This window comes from Abramis brama (assembly GCF_963993115.1).
Source record: "Abramis brama genome assembly, chromosome: 3".
NCBI lineage: Eukaryota > Metazoa > Chordata > Actinopteri > Cypriniformes > Leuciscidae > Abramis > Abramis brama.
Genome location: NC_139965.1, coordinates 62,508,328 through 62,518,248, shown reverse-complemented (window position 1 = coordinate 62,518,248; position 9,921 = coordinate 62,508,328). Strand labels below are relative to the sequence as shown.

Sequence of the window (9,921 nt, the reverse complement as noted above, 5' to 3'; positions counted from 1 at the left end):
GCTGGTAATATTTATAGAGCCAGTTCTGAAAAGTGCATCTAGTTCAACATTAAGCTTCAGTAATTGGGTAATTTGCATTATTAAGACAAAATAAAAAATGAATAGTTGGATCCTTAAAACCTCGTGTCACTGATGTCGTCAAAATCTCAGTCCAACCGAACAAAGCTGGAAACACTAATACTGTTGGTTTATGAATAAAATAATTCTATCATTGTTTAATCAGTTTCAATAGCAAAATTATATCAATTTAAGCACATCAATGTCTAAAGTTTGTTGTTTTAGGTCGAGAAGTTTCTCAGTTTTGGTTCAGATTTAAAGAGAGATGGAGTTTGTTTGGTTTTACATGTGAATCACAAAATATCCTCACTAATATAGTGAAACATGAGGAAAATTATGAGTCATATATTTTCTGTTGTTCTTGTGAAAAGAAATGGGGCTCTCATGACACAAAGTAAGATATATAGGTCAGAAACTAGTATTTATAGTATGACTAAAACACCAACGTCTGTGCAAATATATCAAGCATATACTGTAAATATGACTATTTTATAAATGAGTTAGAATGAGTAACATGTGCTTTATTATTTACATTCTATAATTTAGCAGATTATTGTATCCAAAGAGACTTATGAAGGAAATACAAAGCAAATACAAAATGCTAGAAATACATAGTTTCAAACATTGTCCAGAAAAGTACAAGCTGGAACAAGGAGAGAAATAAGAAATAGGGAGGAAATAAGTAGTTTTTAAGACACTTGCTTTAAATAAACTCATTCAGAGCTTTAACACAATCATCATTCACAAGCCGAAGACTGAGAAACAAATGACGATTTACATTTTTTTTTTTTCACGTGATATGATGTACAATCCGCTTATGAAAACAAGTTAAAACATTAATACTGTGTGATCAGACGTATATATGTATATGATGATGATGATGATTATAAGGCCAGAGATGAGAGTCACAGACAGACTCTGGATGATGTTCTTGTGCTTCAAGCGGCCCAAAACACCATCTGTGTCAAAGCCTCCCCTCGACCCTCACTGATGCTGATCTCATTAAAGTCTCTTTCAGACTGTTTGCTGAACACACAGAGGACGCCTTCACACTTTTACACTCTTTTACAGTAAAACTTTCCATTACATTTACTCGCGGCTTTTCCCCGTGGCTGATGCTCGCCTTGGATTTGATCTGATGGAGGCAAAAGAAACATTTCCTCTTCGCGTATTTTAGTCTCTAATGAAAGCCCAGAACCTCTGCTTGCTGTTCACGTTGTTTTGACTGCGACAAACTATTTAATCGCTCCAGTTTTGGCCCAAATGTAAGAGAAGAAAACACAAGAGTCAGCGGCTCGTGGACGCGCACAGACAGCGAGCGCGCGGGTTGAGTCTACGAGGTTCTCATGTGTTGTTTAAAGGCGCCGCGCCGCTCGTGCGCTGGTCATTCACTGCTGGAAGCAGACCGTGTTTGAAAGCTGCAGATTATCCGATCGGAGAGAGAGAGATTATGGCAGAAACCGCCCCCGCCCCGGCCGCTGCCGCCCCGGCCAAAGCGCCCAAGAAGAAGTCCGCTGCGAAAGCCAAGAAAGCAGGTCCCGGCGTCGGCGAGCTGATCGTCAAAGCGGTGTCCGCGTCCAAGGAGAGGAGCGGCGTGTCTCTCGCCGCGCTGAAGAAGGCGCTCGCTGCCAGCGGCTACGACGTGGAGAAGAACAACTCCCGCGTCAAGATCGCCATCAAGAGCCTGGTGACTAAAGGGACTCTGGTGCAGGTCAAGGGAACCGGCGCCTCGGGCTCCTTCAAGCTCAACAAGCAGCAAGCCGAGAGCAAGAAGAAGCCCGCGGCCAAGAAACCCGCGGCTCCTAAAGCGAAGAAGCCCGCGGCCAAGAAACCCGCCGCCGCCAAGAAGCCCAAGAGCGCCGCAGCAAAGAAGCCCGCAGCCGCGAAGAAATCACCCAAGAAGGCCAAGAAACCCGCCGCCAAGGCCGCTAAGAAGGCGACGAAGAGCCCCAAGAAGGCGAAGAAGCCCGCGGCCGCGAAGAAAGCAGCCAAGAGCCCGAAGAAGGCCAAGGCGGCGAAACCGAAGGCGGCAAAGCCTCAAGCCGCCAAGCCTAAAAGAGGAGCTCCCAAGAAGAGATAAACACCTCCTGTGCTTCATTACATCAAAGGCTCTTTTAAGAGCCACCCACTGACTCTGAGAAAAGAGCAAAACTCATGTATTTTAATCATTTGTTTATTTTGAAAGCAAATAAGCCCATATGTGACTTTAAACTACTGGGATTCATGCAATCTGAACCATGTAAAACACAAAGATAAGTCACCTAGTATTAGAAAACTCTTAAACCATTTTTATACATATAAAAAAAGGCCAAAAATCTAATGAGGGTTCAGACTGATCACAGTTAAAATAAGATGTATAACAGCACAAAATATAAATATATGCACACACACACACACACACACACACACACACAGGCATAACACTATACTGGAGAATTGTGACAATAGAAACAATAAGCAGTGGTAAAACTCCAGTATTACACAGGAACACAATACTGTAGTATCAGGTCAATCTGCACAGAATATACAGTGTGGTGACGAGGGTGAAGCACTTTTATAATATCCATTTTTGTACCTATTTGAATATTCTACCATACATATTTCAATGTTTCATCTATTTTGTCAAAAACTTACGTATAATATTCCCGCCAGAAAGGGAGGTGGGGCTTTGGAGGGAAGTTCAGTGATTGGTTGAAATGCTATCAGACTCTAAGCCAATGGGCGACTGGCGCTCTCGTATAAAGACAGGGTGTGGAGCCGCTGCTCTTCATTCAGTTCTTCCACTGTGGAGATTGTAGAAGCTGATTGTTAAAATGAGCGGTAGAGGCAAAACCGGCGGCAAAGCTCGAGCGAAGGCCAAGACTCGCTCGTCCAGGGCAGGGCTGCAGTTCCCCGTCGGCCGTGTCCACAGGCTCCTCCGCAAAGGCAACTACGCCGAGCGCGTCGGCGCCGGAGCTCCTGTGTATCTGGCGGCTGTGCTCGAGTATCTGACCGCGGAGATCCTGGAGTTGGCTGGAAACGCCGCTCGGGACAACAAGAAGACCCGCATCATCCCCCGGCACCTGCAGCTGGCGGTGCGCAATGACGAGGAGCTGAACAAGCTTCTGGGCGGAGTGACTATCGCTCAGGGCGGCGTGTTGCCCAACATCCAGGCCGTGCTGCTGCCCAAGAAGACCGAGAAGCCCGCCAAGGCCAAATAAGCGCTGCGGTCTCGCGGACCCCAAAGGCTCTTTTAAGAGCCACTCACTCTATCTGACAGAGGGCGCTTTTCTTTGTTAATAACATAAACATTCTATCAGAAACATACATTTCCACTTATAAAAAATCTTAGGGAAAAATATATTTTTCTTAAATCTGAACGTTGAGTCATATGGAGGACATGTTCTCAGCATGTTTTTATGATTGAATAAAATACATTTTTATATGCATTTCACTCCTAAAATGTCAGGCCCTGTCACAGACAAATTTGTATATGTTAGAATGTTTTCTTAATGAATTTCTTAGATACAAATAGCATTTTCTTATTGATCACATGTCCCTGATTTTATCTAACATGGTTTTATAATTCATTTAAGAAATATAAGTAACTTTTCGGTCAACTGTAGTACACAAAATCACAGAATACCCGCCAGGCACTCATATAGTTGTAAAATAACTATCTCTACATAGGAGATTTTTACAAAAACATAGTAGTGGATATATACCCCCACCTTCATCTACACAGTTAAAGAGATTAATTCTTCAACATTTCCCCAAATAGTACACTTTTATGTCATAATTTCCTGTGACAGGACTGACTTATGGAATTTGATGATGCAGAAAAAGTTATGTTTTGTGTTCTTTATTTAAGTTTTGATTGGCATTTCTTTTTTAAATTATTATTATAATTTTAATGTTAATGTAATATTAGACTATGGTAAAATTCAGCCAAGGACATACATAATATTGCCAAAAGTATTGGGACAGCCCTCCAAATAACTGAATTCAGGTGTTCCAATCACTTCCACGGCCACAGGTGTATAAAAACCAAGCACCTGGGCCTTCACTTTACTATTGCATGTGTTAAATACATAATATATGCAATAAATGTAATAAAAAAGAACGATAACATTAATTTGTAATGCCGTGTCACACAGGAATGTGACAGGGCCTGATGGTCGGCCATTTTAAACTGCCATTACTCAGCCTGCTAGCATGCTAGCAGAAAAACTGTTAACATGCAAGCAAGGAATTTCAGTCACCTTTTTAGACATGTTTTGAATTTAAAACATTTTCATTATTTTCTGGAATGTTTCAACGTGACAGGGCCTGACCCTTTAGCTCGTCTTCCTAAAGAAACCCATACAAAAACAAGCTTAAAATCATACAATTCAATGACAGAATTCAGCCTTGATCAATGTCAGCTTCACCTGGGTCAATGATGTCACTTCCTCTGAGTGATTTCACACATTTTATGTAGAGTTTTATGTAAACGTGACAGGACTGACCAAAACATGGGGACAGTTGTAAAATAGAATTTATTTGTAGAATTTACATATAATTTCATGCTTTTGATCAGTTGATGTGAATGATAACAGTTTAAACTTGTTATTGATGGAGTTTTTTCTTCTAAATAACAGTTTTTAGCATAAGAAAACTATGAAAGCTGTAGCTCCAATTTGGCTGAGGACAAGGACAGGATTTGAAATTTTCAAAAGTGTTTTTAATAAAGAAAAAAATATCTGAGAACCTCATGAATGACATATTCCTTTACAGAACAACTCACAGAAATCAACTATGAGCCAGTTTTAGAAATTTTTGGATGAAATACTTTTTTATTCACTGTAACAATTCAAGGACAGATAATATACGTTTCTGGTAGAATGTCCCATACATTTAAAGTATGTTGTAACATTATACCACCAAGGATAAATTAAAACGTTTGACATTTTCTCACAGAAAAAAAATAATTTTCTTTACAATTCTTTAACCAGACAGTTGAACTAACACACTTAACCAGTTTTTTTATGTATTCTATATTTAATAAAAAGTAACATTTCATATCCAGCTCTCAGGCAAAATTGTACCATAGAGGAACACAATTATTACCAAACCATCATATCAAGTTATCATCTCCATCTCCATCTTCATCTTCATCCTCATCTCCATCTTCATCCTCATCTCCATCTTCATCCTCATCTCCATCTTCTCTCTCCATGCAGGATTCACTGTCACTATATAGTCCTCTTCCTCATATGTGCAGTTAGTATGTGAATTACTATTCTTATAAGTGCATTACAAAATAATTCAAAAATGCAGATATATTTAGATAATGTTAACCCTATCAAAAACTAGATAGATAGATAGATAGATAGATAGATAGATTTATACTTTATTTATCCCGAGGGAAATTCAAGTATCCAGTAGCATACGAAAACATGCATAAATTAAACATACATTAAACCTATTAAAATAAAATAAAAATAAAATTAACTTAACTTATAACACAATAGCCACAATAAACAGTGCAAAACAGTAAACAGTGCAAATTGAGGTAAAGAGTGCAGAGGGAGGTAGAGATGATCCAGTCGTCTGTTGTCCTCCTGCCGTGACTGGAGCTGTTGTGTCTGATGGCCAGCGGGACGGAAGAGTTTTTAAATCTGTTGGTGGAGCTGAACACACTCCTCTAACAGAAACTGATCAATGTTACTGAGGGTCTTTTGTCATTTAATATCTGCTCAATCTGTGAATAATTTAATATCACTGAACAATCCTGTATTTTACATATCCTGTGTGTGTGTGTGTGTGTGTGTGTTAATATCTGGCTGCAGAGCTTTACTGACTGTAATGTGATTTTGTTCTGATCCGAGATCTCCACAACCACTGAGAATTAAGGCGAGTATTTCAGAACAAATAAATAACGCAATGTGAGAATAAAGCCTATGGATGTCTTTGTTACACTGAATGATGAGTAAAATAGTCCACGACTGAACAAAGCGTCTTGAGCGGGAAACCCTCCGCTTGCTTGAAAAGAGGAAACGCGCAGTCATTGGCTAGCAGTCATAAGCGCGTCACACACTAGCCAATCACAAGCCTCTGCATCATCGCGACACTGTGAGCGCGTGACGGTCCAATGCTATAAAAGCAGGAGGCGTGTAGCAGAAATCATTTATTCCAGCACAAGCAGGACCGAGAGAGTAGAAACTGCAGCGATGGCAAGAACCAAGCAGACCGCTCGTAAATCCACCGGTGGCAAAGCCCCGAGGAAGCAGCTCGCGACTAAAGCAGCGCGGAAGAGCGCGCCCGCCACCGGCGGCGTCAAGAAGCCCCATCGGTACCGGCCCGGGACCGTGGCTCTGCGGGAGATCCGCCGCTATCAGAAGTCCACCGAGCTGCTGATCCGCAAACTGCCTTTCCAGCGGCTGGTGAGAGAAATCGCCCAGGACTTCAAGACGGACCTGCGCTTCCAGAGCTCCGCTGTCATGGCCCTGCAGGAGGCCAGCGAGGCTTATCTGGTGGGTCTGTTCGAGGACACCAACCTGTGCGCTATCCACGCCAAGAGAGTCACCATCATGCCCAAGGACATCCAGCTGGCGCGCCGCATCCGCGGAGAGCGCGCTTAAACCCGCCGCTGCTGTGCACGCGCGTCACATCCCAACGGCTCTTTTAAGAGCCACATCACTTACTATAAACGAGTCAATTTCTATTTTAACGATGAATTTAAAGCAGTAGGTTTTTATGTAGTGTGGGATCTGGATTAAATAAGTGTGGGCAATTACGAGAGGAAAAATAGGCAAATGCGATAAACGTTTATTTCCAGGCAACAGTTTATACTAAAACACACAATCGGCCATTTGTTTCATCTGATCAAAGTTTATGGCATTTGCATCAGACATCCAGTGATTAACACAACTAAATGTTTCCAAGGCACATATTTTCATTAAGCAGAAAGAAGTTGACCGTTATAACGCGTTCTCGGTTTCTTTTCATCATGTAAGCGCATATTATCACATCAGTAAAACCAATATATGCATGAACATGTGAAAGTGAATATATACTGGACAAGGATTTCAGATATTGCCATCTTTGTGGGGACGTTTTGTCTCTATAATGTAGGATTTACCAAGCACTGTTAATTATCAACCAGTACTACTGGAAATCATATCTGATTTTTTTAATATATTTAATATATAACAAGGGAAAGACTCCTGATCGGGGTGGCGGTTAAATGTTTCGCGCTCTATATTTGGGGGAGGGGTGCGCGCATGTGACGTGACGCTGGTTTCTGTCAGGTCCTGTAAGCAAGTATAAAAAGCCTCCCTTCAACAGCCATTCTTCATTATCACTTGGTCAGCTCAACGATCTTGCGAAACATCATGTCTGGAAGAGGCAAAGGCGGGAAAGGGCTCGGAAAAGGAGGCGCGAAGCGTCACCGTAAAGTTCTGCGCGATAACATCCAGGGAATCACCAAACCCGCTATTCGGCGTCTGGCGCGCCGCGGCGGCGTCAAGCGCATCTCCGGGCTGATCTACGAGGAGACCCGCGGTGTGTTGAAGGTGTTCCTGGAGAATGTTATCCGCGATGCCGTCACCTACACCGAGCACGCCAAGAGGAAGACCGTCACCGCCATGGATGTTGTTTACGCGCTGAAGCGACAGGGACGCACCTTGTACGGCTTCGGGGGATAAACGCCTGAAACACGAGAAACCGACGAACCCAACGGCTCTTTTCAGAGCCACACACTCCCGCACTTAAAGAGCCCATGATTTAACAATATCAATCATGAAGTGAAAAGATCTAAAAGATCTCTGAATCAGCCTGACAGTGTTAAAAGGGTTGCTTTCTGCAACAAACATTTACAGAGTTTATAAACTATTTTAAGTTGTAGAGTGAGTTATTTTAAATTTGTTGCACTTTACAATAAGGTCTCATTTGTTAACCCGTTAATGCATTTATTAACCTAAATGAGCAATATTTTTTGCAGCATTTATTAACCTTTGTTAATGTTAGTTAATAGAAGTGTTCATATTTATGTTAGTGAATTAATGTTAACAGATGCAACTTTGGATCTTAAACGTGTGTTAGTAAATATTGAGATTAACATGAACTAAGATTAAGTATAGAATTGTTATTCAGACACCAATCAGACACAGATATTATTAATTATATTTAATGAATTATCCAGCAAACTCACTCTCCCAACAAAGGTCTATGAAATTTCCCCAAAACTAACATCCCAGACGAAGCTAACACACTAACCCTGTTACAGGACACATTAAGACTTTTTACGGCCCAAAAGGAATTTGCAGAGTTGTGACTCTCATTTTCTTGATGAGAAGGAGAAATAAACCCTTTTAATCCTATATATTCTATAACCACTTGAGAAATGTATAAACATGTATCTAATTTTCCCATCTCATGATTTTCCTTTTATGTGGTTTAGCCTATGTATTCATTCTCTCTTTTAAACTCTTTTGGATTAATGTTTCAGACTTGCATACTATCATATTGATTATTATCATCCTTACTATCATAAAATCATATTGTGGCGAGCAGGATGAGGCCGAGAGCCGCGAGAGAACGGCGTGTTTACTGATGAGTGACTCCTGCAGAACTTTGTGAGGCATTAGTGTATTGACGGTGTGTATTTGCTGCCTTTTACCGCTAAGAGGCGCTACAATCACAGACTTATAAAAGTGTCTGTTTATTCCCCCTATTGCGTGACGCGGCTCGTTGAGAACTGGTAGAAGATTAATTCAAGTGAAACGTAGTTAATCCCTGTACTGAAATTACAGTACACATTTAGAACTGAAACAAATGTAGGTTTCTATTATTGAATCAAATTTAAAGGGTAAATAAACCCTAAAACAACTTTTTTTTTTAGTTAATGATCTGTAAGACTGGGGCTTTATTAGTGCTGTTCATTGATTCGAGTAACTTTTTTGACATTTGGGTATAAAGTGTTTTAATTCTACAATATGGTGTAAAAACGTCTGAGTGCTGCCCTCTTCAGGTTGAACGGTGGCTACTGCAGTTGAATTTTCCTATTGGATGTTTGTGGTACTGCTGGTACGAGCTCAGGGGGTAATGTTTCATAAAACACTGAAGCTTCCCCAGCGCCGCCATTGATTAGCCGACCCCCACCTGCTGTTAGCCATCCATTGACTCCCATTCATTTTGGCGTCACTTTGACAGCGAATAACTTTACATCTGAGGCGTTTAAAGACTCCATTTGTCCATTATTTATTTCTAAAGAAACACGACAATGTATAAAAGGCTCCATTACCTTGTATCTTACGTGATGGCCCCGTAGAAGCAGTTTTTGTAAAAATAACGATTGCGTCATAACCACGCGACTCTCTGTCGCACAGTAGAGAGATTACCGTATGGACAGGAGGAGAAGCTCGCGGGCAATCGGGGGGATGTGGAGGCAAAATGACAAAGTAATTAATCAGAATACTTAGCAGAAGTTGCTCCTGCTCCAGCTCATGGACAGCTCCTACTCACACTCTCCGTCTCTGCGAGATTCAGAAGGGAATGATTCAGATTTCTCTCGGCACAGCTACTAGAAGACAGACGGGTTGCTCACGCCACATCTACGTCATCAAGCTCAGTGTGAGTCTGCGCAGTCGCTCAGCCATCAGGAAGAAGAGCTACTAATTGACTTCACTTTTCTCTGTTGAATCCAATGGGGTCGCTGTGTCCATTTCTTTTACTGTCTATGTACGAGCTACCATGCATAGTATTGCATCAGTTAGGATAGCTTCAAGTTAGCGTAGATTTATCTGTATTTAGTACAGTGTGTAGTGTGTTGTGTTGCTGGTTGACTGCATAGCTTTCCAGCAGACTTGGAAATTAGGCGCCAGTGGTTGCATGCACTTGGCC

General features: G+C 41.5%; 4 protein-coding genes across 4 annotated transcripts; all 4 read left to right on the top strand.

Moving 5' to 3' along the window:
- The first annotated feature begins 1,462 nt into the window (after nt 1-1,462).
- Nucleotides 1,463-2,182, top strand: LOC311080266 (histone H1-like). Its single transcript, XM_084110127.1, has one exon. It carries the CDS (start codon nt 1,508-1,510, stop codon nt 2,135-2,137), a length of 630 nt encoding a protein of 209 aa, XP_083966253.1. The 5' UTR covers nt 1,463-1,507; the 3' UTR covers nt 2,138-2,182.
- Nucleotides 2,183-2,864: 682 nt separating this feature from the next.
- Nucleotides 2,865-3,258, top strand: LOC311080268 (histone H2A). Its single transcript, XM_084110129.1, has one exon. The coding sequence runs from the start codon at nt 2,871-2,873 to the stop codon at nt 3,255-3,257; it is 387 nt and encodes a 128-aa protein (XP_083966255.1). The 5' UTR covers nt 2,865-2,870; the 3' UTR covers nt 3,258.
- Nucleotides 3,259-6,225: 2,967 nt separating this feature from the next.
- LOC311080267 (histone H3.2) lies at nt 6,226-6,686 on the top strand. The gene has a single exon (XM_084110128.1). It carries the CDS (start codon nt 6,249-6,251, stop codon nt 6,657-6,659), a length of 411 nt encoding a protein of 136 aa, XP_083966254.1. The 5' UTR covers nt 6,226-6,248; the 3' UTR covers nt 6,660-6,686.
- Nucleotides 6,687-7,330: 644 nt separating this feature from the next.
- Nucleotides 7,331-7,797, top strand: LOC311080270 (histone H4). Its single transcript, XM_084110131.1, has one exon. The coding sequence runs from the start codon at nt 7,413-7,415 to the stop codon at nt 7,722-7,724; it is 312 nt and encodes a 103-aa protein (XP_083966257.1). The 5' UTR covers nt 7,331-7,412; the 3' UTR covers nt 7,725-7,797.
- The last annotated feature ends 2,124 nt before the right edge of the window (nt 7,798-9,921 follow it).

What these genes read in the sequence shown, in the direction of transcription:
- LOC311080266 (XM_084110127.1), top strand. Translation starts at nt 1,508, where the DNA reads ATGGCAGAAACCGCCCCCGCCCCGGCCGCTGCCGCCCCGGCCAAAGCG.
- LOC311080268 (XM_084110129.1), top strand. Translation starts at nt 2,871, where the DNA reads ATGAGCGGTAGAGGCAAAACCGGCGGCAAAGCTCGAGCGAAGGCCAAG.
- LOC311080267 (XM_084110128.1), top strand. Translation starts at nt 6,249, where the DNA reads ATGGCAAGAACCAAGCAGACCGCTCGTAAATCCACCGGTGGCAAAGCC.
- LOC311080270 (XM_084110131.1), top strand. Translation starts at nt 7,413, where the DNA reads ATGTCTGGAAGAGGCAAAGGCGGGAAAGGGCTCGGAAAAGGAGGCGCG.